Below are 14,862 nucleotides of genomic sequence, written 5' to 3'. Positions count from 1 at the left end.
GACTCAGCCAGCTGTCCAATCAAAGTAGCAGCCCACCAAGAAAATGACGAAGAAAGGAAATATGTTTTGCAGAAGAACATACTTCATGCTTCTAAGCACACAGTCCCCAGTTTTACTATATAAGAATTCTAATTTAAGTAGTTGAAAGTGAAAGTGGACCAAGGGGATTCTTAAGAGAGCCAGAAAAGCTTTCAGGTGAACCCAGTACAATTAAGAGGCAGAGTGGCTGCTAGGACCTACTCTCTGAGGGAAGAAATCCTATGGAGACATAGCCTGGCACTTAATAAAAGTGGAAGGCTTTGCAACAGTCAACCTTCAGCCTAAATTCTGGGTCACCTGGTAAATAGCAGGCTAACAAGACCTTGAGAGTTTTTTTGTGTGCTGTCTAAATAAATGCAGGCATTTTCCCTTTAGTATACTCCCACATCCTATTGCATCCACCCGGCACACCCCCAAACCCTATATGCTTACGTGTGTCTCTGCACTTGTTTTTCCTACTAGGATTAGGAGTCTGGAAATAGTCAGGATGATACTTGCTCCCTCTGACAACACTAAGACATAAAGAGGACCTCCTGAGCCCTGTCAAAAATTCATGATTCACTAAATACTATAGTTTAATGAGTATTTAAATGGTGTTTAAATTTATTTGAGTGTTTACTTGAGATTAAGTGAAATTTGAAGGAGGGTTACATGAAAATACTATATTATATTATCTAAGAGTTTTATGAATTCAGTATTCATGGAGACCTGAAACCAAACCCCCAGACAGAGAGGCACCAATATGTATGTTGGTATTATATATATAATCTTAACGGACTCAACATTTCTTACAGTGTGTAACACATCTTGTTTTCATGTGGTGATAATACCAGGTGTTGTAGTTAGCAGATTCATTCTGACACAAAGTCCTTTAAAGCCTGGGACTCTGTCTTCCTCAGCTTTCCCACCCTACCCAGCTGGATCATTCTAGCTTCTGCACAATGGAAGCTCAGTGATGATTATTAATTTAAATTACTGGACAATTTTGTTGGAACTTCTTCTCTCCTAACACAGTCAACACAGAGGCTTCTGTGATACTCAGCGATATGGGGCTTTCATCCCAGAGCAGCAGCCGCCAGCTCGGAGTCCACTGATCCATCTAGTCCTTATACTGCCTCCACCTAGACAGTAGTGGGCCCCACAAGCTGTCCCCACTTAAAGGCAGTCACAAGTCCAGGCCTCTGGAGCTTCTGATGATCTATAAATGGTTTTTGGTTGTGTTTTTTTATGAGCACCCCTCCCCTAACACACACACACAGACTTGATTACTTCATTAGAACATTACAATTCATGAAAACATCATGCTTAAATTTACTGCTTAATATAAAGAATATCTTAAAGTATACAAATAAGAGCCAGACTGTGGTGAGCCCACAAGTATTATACAGTAATGTACAGCTGATGGCTCTACTGGACTGCCCACGGGAAGTGCATATGCACACATCCACCTGGAGTAGCCCATGTTTGCAGAGCTGCAGGGATACCTGACTTCAGATAAGTCACTGTCCATTCTGTAAAAATCTCATGAAATCATGGCGTTCTCCCTTCTATAGTATCCCAGCAGTGTATAAACTGACTTTTCCTGTAAGGCATCCAGATACCTCCCCCCACACCATGAAGCCTCTATGTGAAAAGGATTCAGTCAGTCAAGTCCTTGTTCTCGTAGCTGAAATCTACAATAGTCCCCCACAAACCTTCGTTATCGACAGTGCTCACTGATAAGTAAGGAGCCTCATACAGGAGGCAATGTGTCTGCTCTAACAGCAGACTCAGGAAGGTGGAATCTCCTGGTCTGCTCTGACTGAACAGGCTACTAATACTTTGTATTTACCCTTCACCTTGGTTTCAACTAACATAGGATCATAGCCCAGGAAATTAACTGTTTAAACAGGAAAAAGGCCTGATTTGCTGAAACTAGAGAAAAATTTTCACTTGGGCACTCTGCTGAAGTCAAAAGCAAGGTCCCCAGAAGAGATTCCTTTTAACTCAGCCAGCTCGATGCTAAAGCAAATCAAGCCCACTGGTCAGTAGAGCCAAGGCTGTGCTCCCAGTGGCAGAACTTCGCAGCCACGCCCCTCTGAGATGTGAAGATCCACGGTTTCTTGTGATTCCGTGAACATCCATGCTTGATACTATAGTTACCACCTATGGGATTGCTAACTTGTCTGCACACCTACATAAACTGAAAGCTTTGTGGAGATCACCCCCTGTGCTTTATACCCTTATGCTTTTTCTTCTTCTTCTCCTCCCTTCTTTCCTCTTTCCCCAAGGAATAAAGAAACTTGCAGGAAAGTTCGTCAGTTAGTTCTACCCCTCAGATTCCATTCACAAGCCAGTTTTCGCTTGTGGAAGAAGTTTCATTCTGAACCCTGAGGGAGTCCTGTGACTGGTACTCATTAGCTCCTGATACCAGATGAACACACACACACACGCACCACAAGTGTAATCTCAGCCCCGGCATCCATCTTGGGAAACCCACCTCCCCAAGGAGGGTAAAGGAAGTACACCAAACCTTGACCCCTCCCCAGGAAAGGTCATGACCACTCCCACAGGCTATTTAAACTGCTCCCCAAACTAAACACGTGGTCTTGCCTCTTCCTCTTCGATGGTCTCACTGGCTTTCCGTTTCTCCCTTGGGTCCACCCGAAATTGCAAATGTCCAATTAAACCTGGATGTCTTTTAATTTGGTCTGATAGGGATTATTTGCATCGGCAGAGAGGCTCGTTCTTAGGAATTATTCCAAACAACAAGGTCTAGAAAAACCATATGAACAGGAACACCGACCCTGTGGAGTTGAAATTATACTACCTTCCTAACCCATGGATGCGTTCTCGTTCACCTCCCTTCTGGCCTCTACAGCTTCCATGAGCTCTGAACCCTGATCCGTGAGGTCTTATGGACGTTTATTGCATGTGCATGATTACTACTAGACTGTATGTATGGAGACCCCAACAAGGTCTGTCTAGACTCTACTCAGCCTCTCTGTGCAGGAGTCCTGCCTCCAGAATAAAGAAGGTCTTTTTTTTTTTTTTTAATTGAGCTCTACATTTTTCTCTGCTTTCCTCCCTGCCTCCCCATTTTCCTTCCCATTTTTCTCTTCTATGAGGTTTAGTGTGGCTGGCTAATAAAGAAGGTCTTATTACTTATCATCAGATAAGAGTCAAGGAATTTCTTTATGGAAAGCCCTGAAAAGTTTCTGCACCCCGATAAGCCTCTCTTCTGGGGCAAAAATCCAAATAAGATCAAATTAGAAAAAGCCCAAGTTTATGGATACAACTGCTCCCAGATACTTTCCAGCATTCCAGAGAGGAAAGAAAGACCGGAAATCCACATGTTTGTTTTCTGGGGGGCAGTTTAAATAGCCTGTGGGAGTAGTCCTGAGCATCTCTGGGGAAGGGTCACCATTTGGCGGGCTTTCTCAGGGGCAGAGTCTGGACTGATGCAACTCCCAGGGGAGGGGGCTCGGATGGAACTTCCATCCACACATTCCAGACTCTTTGGATATATGGATGCCAGGGTTTTGGGTGAGGCCTTTACCCAAACAAGCCCTAAGATCAAAAGGCAGTAGATGATCAGAGTCTCATGACCTGTATTAGAGAAGAGAAACGCCGATTATTGTGGGCTGCCTCAGGGAGGGAGTCAAGAGCCAGGAGCCAGGAGCCATAAGTAAAAACGCAGGCACAGACACATGATAGTCTTACAGCAACTGTAGGTGAAAAGTCTCAGTTACCCTAAAACAAGATGTGGAGCTGACCAGATTCAGTAGTTGACTGTGGGACATAATCAGGGCAGCACTTTTGAAGGATTAATGTATGGATTCCTCTAGAGATACTTGTTTTGTTGTCTCTAGAAAGCTGAAACCCTTGAATCTTTTTTTTCTACTTCTCTCTCTCTCTCTCTCTCTCTCTCTCTCTTTCTTCTTCATCTTCTCCTTCTCCTCTTCCTCCTTCTTCTGTTTAATTGTGTGTGTGTGTGAGTTAGAATTTCATGGAGCCCAGGTTAGCCTCATATTCATTATATAACTGAGCATGGCTGTGAACTTCCGATTGTCTGTCTCCGTTTCCAGAATGTGTGCCACTATGCCTGGTTTTATGTGGTGCTAGGGACCAAACTCAGCACCTCATGCATACTTGCCAAATAACTGAGTTATAGTCCTAGCCCTTTTTGTGGTAGGAGGCACCTTGAGTCAAGCAAGGCCTTATTATATAGCTCAGGCTTCCCTCTAACCAGATATCCTCCTGCCTCAGCTAAGATTACAAGTATGCACCACCACCTCACCACTGCCTGTCTATAACATCCCATTTTTTTGTTTACCTTTCATTTATTTTGAGACAAAGTCGTTTTGAACTCAGTATGTAGAGTAGTTTTGAACTCAATATGTAGGTGAAGAGGCCCTTGAATAGAATTCTGATCTTTTGGCCTGCATTTCATCAATCATACCTGATTGCTGCAGAACTGGGGCTCAGACAGAGAGCTTCTTTTTTTTTTTTTTTTTTACTTTATTTTTATGTGAATTGGTGTGAAGGTATCAGATCCCCTGGAACTGGGGGTACAGAAGGTTGTAAACTGCCATGTGGGTGTTGGGAATTGAACCCAGGTCTTCTGGAAGAACAGGCAGTGTCCTTAACCTCTGAGCCATCTCCCCAGCCCCAACAGAGCTTCTTACCTGTGAGGTGTACACTCTACTAACCAAGATGCATTTCCAGCACCCAAAATTGTCTCACAACAGAGATCCTCAGAAGACAGTGTGAGGAGCTAGTGAAGTGCTCACTGGCTCGCATCACCGCAGGCCAGCCTGTGAGGGACAGGCTTCTGACCATTCCCCTCCTTTTTCTTTCAGAAGAAAGAATTTTGATGGCCAACGATAGAAAATTCAACTCTCTTTTTGACTATCCGGTAAGTCTCCTGTCCCTGAGTATTTCAGAAGTGGTTACTGTTCCATGCATTCTCCTTTTGAGAGGAAGAGAGTTCATTATTGATGTAGAAACTATAGCCTAAATTCCAACTTCAGCCCCTCTGTAATGAATGGCACAATGAAAGCTCAGAAGCCAAAATTAAGCCAGGAGAATATGTCTCAGGTTTGGTATTTATGTGTGACCCCCAGAAAAGAACTATTCTAGCTTTCCACACAAATACTTCCCCAGTTCTCTTTGTCTCACTTAGACAGCGGTGACAAAACATGCGTGTTGGCTCCATTGCTCTCCAGCAGTGTTGTTTCCCACTTTATATCAGTCAGCCTCCTGCTGGTGAACATTTAAAATGCTTCCAGTATTTTTCTGTAATAAATGGTCCTGAGTGAACTTCATTCTGCGTATCAGTTGGCACATCTGTTTTTGTATATATTTTGAGCTTTCTGGCAGTGAATTGTCTAGTCCTAAAAGGAAACACATTTAAAAAACAAAAAACCTGTGACACATTTTCCAGCTTGCCTTCTGAAAAGATTACATCTATTTATATGTCTACCGGCCGTAGAAAACCACTCGCTTCATATTCTTGCCAAACCAATTTTGATTGTTGTTGTTTTTCTGAGCTAGGGGTCTCTTTTTTGGCCTCCAATTGCTAGCTTTCTACCACACCCTGGGATTGCAGCCTTGCAGTTTCTAGGCCTGGGTTAAGCTATTTATTATCAATCTCTTCCATCTTTGCCAGCTCTTAGATGAAAAAATGATATTTGCTATCAATTCTTTTAAATTTTTTGGTGAAATTAATCATCTTTTTTGTTAATTAGGCTTTTGCATTTTTTAAAAACTATGTGTTATGATTTTTGCCCAATTTTCTATTTGATTTTTCATTTATTTATTTATGAAGTAATTTATAACACAGCAAATATATTATAAAATTATGCTTCAGCGCCCATCTTTGCTCACATCTACTCCCTTATAGGGAACCACTATGGTTAGTTTCTCATGTACTCATTAGTACCTTTTGTGTACATAAAGGAAATATGAATATATTCTCTTTTTTATATTTTTACACTCTCTAGACCTTAATACTTTTCAGAGTCTTAATTTCATAATAGCTTTTCTACTTTTCTTTTTTCAGTTATATAGAGTTTTCTCTTTAGATTTGGCTTAAAATGACCCTTTGGGTAATTTTCAGTCTTAGTCACAAACAATGTTTTTATTTTCCTTGGTTTGGCTTAGCTTTTGAAAGAAAGTCTTGCTATGTAATCCAGGCTGGCCTTCAACTCAAAATCCTCCTCCCTCAGCCTACCAGGTGCTAGAATTACAGGCATGTTCTACCACATCCACTTCAAACAGTGCTCTTACATGCTGTTCCTACATCTATAGCTACACACACACACACACACACAATCATGTGTACATTTAACTCTAAGTATATGAAAAATACATAGCCATATATGCTTGTGTTTCCTGCAGGATATCAATTTATGGCTTCTGAGTTAGAGGTTCTGGATAATAACCATGCTTACAGTGTGGTACTGGTAGCAGACTTTCCCTTTCTCTGTATGGAAAACAAAGCAGTGAGATACAGGAAAACAAGCTGTGGATATCAGACGACCTAAGTTTGATTCTAACTGTGCCCCTTACTCACCTTGAGACATTGTACAGGTGTTTAATTTCTCTGATATTTAGTTCGTTCATCTATAAATGAATATGGCATCATTCACCATATATGATGGATATGAGAGTTAAATACAATTACACAAATGTTAGTTTTCTTTCACTATAGCTGTTATCCTGTCTCATTTACTTCTGTACCCATAGTTTTTGCTAAATTTTTACTATATAGTCTACATTCAATAATTATATCCTGAATACTGAGGGAACAACAGGTCAGCCAGTTCTGAGCTCACTTTCTGGCTCTTCTACTTGTGTTTGCCCTTTGTTGTTATTGTTGTTTGTATTTTACCTACAGGACAATTCCATCAAGACCTCAAAATATAGTTTTTTTAACTTCCTGCCCATAAACCTGTTTGAACAATTCCAGAGACTCGCAAATGCTTATTTCCTTATTTTGCTGTTCCTACAGGTATGGCCTGCTAAGACATTTTCCAGTGTTTTCCTTTCTTCTCTGGGGGTCAGGCTGTATAATCAGTACCTAGACTGGAAGATAGCCTCTTTATTTTGACATTGACAAATGGATGGCTGTTCCCTAGTGTAGCAGAAGTCAGGAGTCATCAGTGTGAGGCAAGTCTCTGTATGAAGGAGACAAACTCTGGAGTCCCATGGAGAGGGAGCTCCTTCATCATGACTGTATAGCCACAGTTCAGCTTGATCATAAGAAACCAGAGTCTTTACCCAAGCTCTGGCTACAGTCCTGTTCCTCTCTTTCATCCCAGCCTCTGTGATAGGAAGTTGACACTTACCAAGGGAGAAGAATGGTACAGAATGTAAGAGAGCCAGCACAGGGAAAGGAATCCATGTAGGGTAGCCCCATGTTGAGAGAAGGGGACAGATCATCTCACCCTCCCTTGTACTGAAAATTTGGGTGAGTGCATAGTTTTCCCATGCCCACTGTTTTCAGGTTATTTTAGTTTTATGTATATGTATAGGTGTTTGCCTACATGTATGTTCATGTATGCATGCCTGGTACACACAGAAGGGGGCATCAGAAACTCTAGAATTAGAATTATAGATGGATGGTGCTGGGAGTTGAACCTGAGTCCTCTAGAAGAGCATCTGGTACTTTTGACCACAGAGCCGTCTCCCTAGCCTTGCCATGTAAACTCTAAACACTCTACCTTCCAATACCCTCCCTTCATTATTGGAGAAGAATGACTCTCTGCCATTAGGACTAAGGCAGAGACATTCACAACATGGAAATGGCAACTTGCATCCCTTTCTTCCTCTTTTGGGAAGTGTTTACTTGGATTTGGGGATGCAGGGAGGTTAGAACGGTGAAGACTAGCTATGACCTTTGGGTCTATAGTAATAAACCCAGAGGGGTGAAAATGATGGTGGGGGCAAGAAATTTGGGGGAGTATGTTATTCTTAAGGATTCTGACCCAAGATCCCTCTATTTTCTTCTCGAAGTTGATTCCTCAGATCTCCTCCCTGGCTTGGTATACAACTGTGATACCCCTGGTCGTGGTGCTAGCCATAACAGGAGTGAAAGATGCCATCGATGATGTGGTGAAGTAGCTTCTGGGCTTCCTTCGCTAGACCTAGGAATTGGGCTATGGGCCGAAAGACTTCCCAGAGCTTTCCTTGTGCCAAGAGCATTTCCTCGTGCCAAGAAATGCTAAATAGAAATATGTTTCTCATACTTGTTCCCTTATCTATCCCACAAGCCCGTGACTCTGCTTGGTCTCTACTTGGCCAGAAAGGGGCAGTGCAAGGCTTTTCTCTGCTCCACCACTTTTAGCCCTTCTCAGTAGCCCCACCCTTGGCCCCTTTAGCTTTGTCTGGCTTTGCTGCTGTCTTTCTTCATCTGGCTCTCCTCCCACTTCATATCCCCTCCCCCTTTCCCTCTGTCCGTTCCTTCTTTTTCCTGCTCCTCCTTTCTTCTCTCCCTCCACATTCCCCTTCTCTCCAGTATTCTTTTTTTTTTTTTTTTCCTTTCCGAATGCTACTTGTATTTGGCATACACAGCTAGGAGCTCTTTGGTTTTAGAATGCCCTATGGTGTGATCAAAGACCCCTCTTTTCCTGGCCTTGGAAAGATAAACTGACCTGGGGGTAGGTTGGGAAGCTGTCCTTGTAGTGTCTTCAAAGAGGACTGATTTTTGTCAAGACAGATTATGGACCGAAGTTTAAGAGTATGGCATTTCCTACTTTTTTAACTTTGTAAAATACAGGCTTAGCACGTGTAGTGCTAAATTTTAACCACAACCCAGATAAACAAACTGAGCTATATAAACTCATTTTATCTCAGAACCACATACATACACCTGGTACCATCTCATTCTAGTAAGAACTGAAAACTCAACATGCCAACATAGAGCAGTCCAGCTCCGTCTGGTTCAGAACTCAGTCTCTTTAGAATAAATGTTAAGGGAACCTTGGGTTGTGGAAAACTGAGTGTTCTGCCTGCCCCTTCCTAGCCCTGTCCTTCTGCAGGGAAGGACTCGCCTTGGAAGGGAGTGGTTCCTGTGAGTCCTGTCACTGGGGCATGTGCTGTATTTGTTTTCCTGCTACCTGCTGGTCTGACTATTGGCCTCTCCACTCCCCACATCTGCTGAAGATGGTTCTTTGTGCAGATCATGGGATTCCCTAGTGCTGTCAGGCATGTGCCTGTCCTCTTAGCTTTTGACAGAGTTATTTGTTTTCAAGCTCCTGGACTTTAGGCTTTTTTTTATATATTTGGCACAAAGATTGTGTGTTGCTGGTGACTTTTCTCTTTCCCGCCTTGTTCCTGCAGCTGCTTATAAAATAATCACTAAGAGACTTAATATTAATTATAATGGTTTGGCCGATGGCTCAGGCTTCTTATTGGCTAGCTCTACATATAAATTAACCCATTTCTAATAATCTGTGCATTGCCACATACCCTGTGGCTTGTCAGAAATGCTCTGGCATCTCACTCCTCTGGAGGCTTTTGTCGTCTTCCTGACTCTGCCTTCTTTCTCGCTGTCTCCCTGCTTGGGTTTACTGCCTCACTATCTGCTGCCCTGTCATAGGCCAAACAAGCTTCTTTATTAGCCAGTGGTAATAAAACATATTCGCAACATACGGAGGGGCATCCCACATCAATTGTGTCTCTTTCTTTTCCCTGGGTTCTTTTTATACTTTCCTTCTAAGCTTCCATGGAGCCTGGTCTTAATGGTAGGAGGGCTTTGGCATATGGGAGAAGGGAATCACATACAAGAACCACATTTCCAAACTTTTAAATTGTACATGCAGTTTTCTATATGTCTATTTCCTGAACATTCTCTGTGTGGTTTTAGAAACGACACCAGAGTGACAAGCAAGTCAACAACCGCTCTGTTTTGATGCTGGTGGATGGCAGGTATGTTCTCTTAGGAAAGCCAACCGGTTAGGTAGGGCCAGTTCAGGGAGAGGTCAGCATTGCTAAAATGTGATGCGGTCGGTACTTTAGGACAGTAAAAAGAGCCTCGTGTTAAACTTTAAAAGAATCTGTTTCTATTTAATTGAATTTTTTTTGAGGTGCTGCGGATCAAATCCAAGACCTCGGGTGAGCTAGGAAAGTGCTCTAAGAATTCGCCTATAGATGTGGTCTAGCATACTCTGAACCTGCCGTATTAATTGAGATGTGATCTAGCATACCCTGAACCTGCCGTATTAATTGAGATGTGATCTAGCATACCCTGAACCTGCCGTATTAATTGAGATGTGGCCTAGCATACCCTGAACCTACCGTATTAATTGAGATGTGGTCTAGCATACCCTGAACCTGCCGTATTAATTGAGATGTGGTCTAGCATACCCTGAACCTGCCGTATTAATATAGATGTGGTCTAGCATACCCTGAACCTGCCATATTAATATAGATGTGGTCTAGCATACCCTGAACCTGCCGTATTAATTGAGATGCCTCTGGGCTTCGTTTCTATAAAATAGAATTAATATTCTCTGTCTTAGAAGATGCCTGAGAAAATAAAAAGGAAATAATATATCAAAGGAATTGACAAGCCACAGCATGAAATTAATATGCTGGCAATTGTGATCAGAGTGATTGGCCTCTAGACATTTGCCTTTAGGACATAAAGGCCTCCATCATGGTTCGCTGGTGAGTCCACTATAGCTGTTGGGTGGTCAGTGCGGTCTGATAGACCACAGACAGTGCCTGTGCCGACTCCACGGCTGTGCTATTTGGCGGTAAGACTGGAATGAGGCAGACATGTTCCTACAAAAGGCAAAGTGTAAAAGCCTGTTCGAAGACGTATGGCAAGCTACATAGAGTCACATCTGACAAACGGGATTAAGGGACACCTCCCGGGGGTGACATCTGTACCAGGTGTTAAAGACCAGTGCGAGCAGAACACGAGGAGAGAAAACACAAACCCAACGGAGTCAAGATTGAAGCCCAGCCTTTCTTTCTCACTGTGGCTTTGCTGAGTTCTAAACACCTGTAGCTTTGTTAAGTCACAGTTATCCAAGCTTTGGGGCTCTGCCCCATCTGTTATTGTGTTGCTGATCTTAATCAGAGTGGATTGTTTCCTCCATGATTCAAATGGCAGAAAGTTCTGGAAATATCAAATAGGTGATTTACTATAAAAAAAAAAAAAGGTAAAGGAATGACATGGCTTTAAAAAGACAGACCTGGGTGTATTAGAAACTGACCAAGCTGGCGAATTACTGGCCAGATAAATTTAGTCAGATGAACTCCTTCAAATAGCTCAAAGTACTTAGGCTGTGTGAGATTTTTAGAGAAGAATTTGTCACAGAGACAGTTTAGGAGTTATCCAGAGGCCCTGGTTAAACTTTGTAACCAGTCAGTGTCTACTTATTTTAGAACATACAGGGAAAGCTCATCACGGAATAGCTTCTTTCAAGAAAGCAACTAGAAGGAAAGCTTGAAGATGTGGATCCGTGGCCCGTGGTCCGTGGCCAGTGCACACGAGGCAGCCTCTGGCTAGCAAGCTGTGACTTTCGTTTTGTTGGTTTGGGGTGTTTTTGTTTTTTTCAGACAGGGTTTCACTCCATAGTAATCTGTTCTAGCATTCACTCTGTAACTCAAACTTTCTCCAATCCATGGCAATCCTCCTGCCTCAGCCTCCCAAGTGCTGGGATTACAGGTGTGATCCACCACTCCCTGCTCTTTTGCCACAGCCCAACAAACGAACTGACTTTACAATGAGTGGCTTATTTTAGGCTATCTTTTCACTAATGGTGTTGTCCTTTGAAGATATTGACTTTAGGAGAGGCTCTTAGTCCCAGTCCACAGCCTCTCATGATCATAAGTCTTTTCTTGCCACGTTAGAGGGAGAAACTGAAACTCGGGGTAAGAGATTATTAAAATGACAATCCCTCCCTTGTCCAGAGCAAGAGCAACATCAGAGCATGCTTACTGTCCTGGGTGTCACCCTTCTGCTTCCTGGCTCTTTTACTTCAAGGACAGTCTTGCTTTTGAAAGAGTGCTGGCTTTGACTCACCTAGTGTTTCTGATATTCGCGGTGTGAAAGGCACAGGATGTTAAAGAGCTCTGGGGGTGCCATTCAGTGGGGCTGTCTTCCTCTCTGTCTAATCTGGGGGTGCCATTCAGTGGGGCTGTCTTCCTCTCTGTCTAATCTGGGGGTGCCATTCAGTGGGGCTGTCTTCCTCTCTGTCTAATCTGGGGGTGCCATTCAGTGGGGCTGTCTTCCTGTCTGTCTAATCTGGAGGTACCATTCAGTGGGGCTGTCTTCCTCTCTGTCTAATCTGGAGGTACCATTCAGTGGGGCTGTCTTCCTCTCTGTCTAATCTGGGGGTGCCATTCAGTGGGGCTGTCTTCCTCTCTGTCTAATCTGGAGGTACCATTCAGTGGGGCTGTCTTCCTGTCTGTCTAATCTGGAGGTACCATTCAGTGGGGCTGTCTTCCTGTCTGTCTAATCTGGAGGTACCATTCAGTGGGGCTGTCTTCCTCTCTGTCTAATCTGGGGGTGCCATTCAGTGGGGCTGTCTTCCTCTCTGTCTAATCTGGGCTCCATTTTTATTAAAATATCCAGGAATACTTTTGTAATAGTTTGACAGCTCCTTATAAAATAAAATACAACTTTAAAGTCTCCAATAGAAGGGGGAATCTTATAACCCTGCTTTTCCTTCCTGTCTCTAGTGAAAATCCTGCCTAGAGAACCCCTGAAAGTAAATGTCAAACCAAGATAAAGTTTTCATTTGTTTTTTTCCACAGCTATTGTTACTCTTCAGTGCTACCAGAAAATCCTTAAAACAAAGAGTGAATTTATAGTAAATTATTTTTAAATAAAATAAGCAAAGAGGTGGTCTTTCCGGGAATAGCTATGTCTTCATGAGTCTGGTAAAGCAGGGTTGTGCATGAGAAGCCTGCACTGAGAAATGAACTGGAGAATGACTGTGCCCACTCTTCCCCTGCTCTTCGTGTACTTGGTGCAATAGGATTCTTCAAAGGGGCTGGCCACGTTTCCACAGTGTGCGTGTATGCATTCATCTAAGCCCTTTACCAGAGAGGAAGTGACTTAGGAATCCTGTTGGGAAACTGGAATGGGGGGGGGAGTAATTGTTGCTGAATCTACCCATACTGCCAGGCTCCCTTTTCTAGGAAATGAGGATTTGAAGGGTCAAAGGTGACCCAATGAGAGAACAAAATAAAATTAGTGAAGCCACACAGCAGAACAAGTTTTAGCTGTTTAGTAACAGAACGAGCCACGTCTATACGTGTCCTCTATGGGGTGTCATTGAGTGAAAAGTGAAGAATTTACTGCTTAACTTTGTTTTTTGAGACAGGGTCTCACACGATAATCCTGGCTGGCCTGGAGCTCAATATGTAGACAGGCTGGTCCCCAACCCACCCGAATACTCCTGCCTCTGCCTCCCAGGTGCTGGGATTAAAAAAACTTACTCTATAACTTTGAAGTCTATGTGTTGTAGGGGATTCTATGAATTGATTTTCCTAGGAAAGTTTTTTTTTTCCTATTTTTTTCTTTTGATTTTGTTTTTGTTGTTGGGGGTTTGGGGTTTTTTTTTGTTTTCGTTTGTTTGTTTTTTTCAAAACAGGGTTTCTCTGTGTGTAGCTCTGGCTGTCCTAGAATTTGCTTTGTAGACCAGGCTGGCCTTGAACTCACAGAGATCCACCTGCCTCTGCCTACCGAGTGCTGGGATTAAAGGTACGCGCCACTACCACCTGGCTTCTAGGAAAGTTTTAAAAATATAGTGGCTATCTCTGAAGAACAAAGCTAAATGCTGGGGAAAGAGACTTGTTAAAAGAAACAGAGCTTGTTCTTGACTGCCCAGAGGATGCAACCAAAACCAATTGGCCCTCCCGAGATATATCTTCATCCATCTTGCCGTTTTCTGTTTCTCTTGCTTTGTTTTGTCTCATTGTCAAAGCAGAAGGTTGGGGGGACTCACAGGCCCATTTTCTTACAGGGTTGAGGAGCACAAATGGATGAATGTTCAAGTGGGAGACGTAATAAAGCTACAGAATAATCACCCCGTTACCGTGAGTATCTCCTCTCTTTGAATTGAGATCAGGGAGCCCTGCAGCATTGTTCCCTCCGCCCCTCTGGGCGATCTCCAGCTGCCTCGCTTTGCAGTGAAGTCACTAGCTCCTCTGCCAGAAGCTTGTTGTCCATCTCTCATCATAGCTTCAGGTAGAATGGAGCAGCTTTGAGAGAAGAGCGTGGTAGCAGCAATGGGCCACAGATAATGAGAGCAGCCAAGAGTCCGCAAAGTTCTTAGAGTGGACATCTTTCCCTGAGGGGCTGATTTCCATCACACTGTAAGGCTAAGGGCCAGCCTCCCGTGCCTCTTCTCTGGCTTTTCTGATTACAGGCAGATGTACTGTTACTTTCTAGCAGTGAGCCGTATGGTCTGACATACATTGAAACAGCCGACCTGGATGGGTAAGTGTTTTCTCCTGATATTGCATTAAGAAAATTTAGCCACTTAGAGGGCAAATATGATGGAGGGAACTAATTTTATTCTCAGTTGAAAGTAGTAGTTTATGCCAGAAAAGTAAAGCTATCCAAGTGAGAAGAGACAAGAAGCCACAGCCTTGGAACCTTCAAGTCTAAATCTGAGCCCTGGGCAGCAAGAATGAGCATTCATCGAATACAGGATTGGGAAAATAAACTCCAAATTCTCTAAACTGGGATCAGTCTGCCCCCCCTGTCTTTGAGTTCCATGCCTTGTCTTTAAGAACTACAGAATGAAAGTATTTGAAAAAAAAAAAAAAAGATTTCTCTGTACTGAATAGGCACAGATTATTTTTCTCATTGGTATT

General features: G+C 43.0%; 1 protein-coding gene across 1 annotated transcript in view; it reads left to right on the top strand.

Annotated features, from left to right (window-relative positions):
* The window catches only part of LOC130888270 (phospholipid-transporting ATPase FetA), a 76,635-nt gene that overhangs the window by 14,375 nt on the left and 47,398 nt on the right, over positions 1-14,862 (top strand). The window contains exons 3-8 of the mRNA XM_057791191.1: positions 4,881-4,936; positions 6,920-7,033; positions 8,038-8,136; positions 9,890-9,951; positions 14,007-14,079; positions 14,412-14,482. Of these exons, the coding sequence (XP_057647174.1) occupies positions 4,881-4,936; positions 6,920-7,033; positions 8,038-8,136; positions 9,890-9,951; positions 14,007-14,079; positions 14,412-14,482 (475 nt within the window). The remainder of the gene's footprint in view (positions 1-4,880; positions 4,937-6,919; positions 7,034-8,037; positions 8,137-9,889; positions 9,952-14,006; positions 14,080-14,411; positions 14,483-14,862) is intronic.

This window comes from Chionomys nivalis, chromosome 16, assembly GCF_950005125.1.
Source record: "Chionomys nivalis chromosome 16, mChiNiv1.1, whole genome shotgun sequence".
Taxonomy (NCBI): domain Eukaryota; kingdom Metazoa; phylum Chordata; class Mammalia; order Rodentia; family Cricetidae; genus Chionomys; species Chionomys nivalis.
The sequence above is the reverse complement of the archived record's forward strand: the minus strand, read 5'-3'. Positions and strand labels throughout refer to the sequence as shown.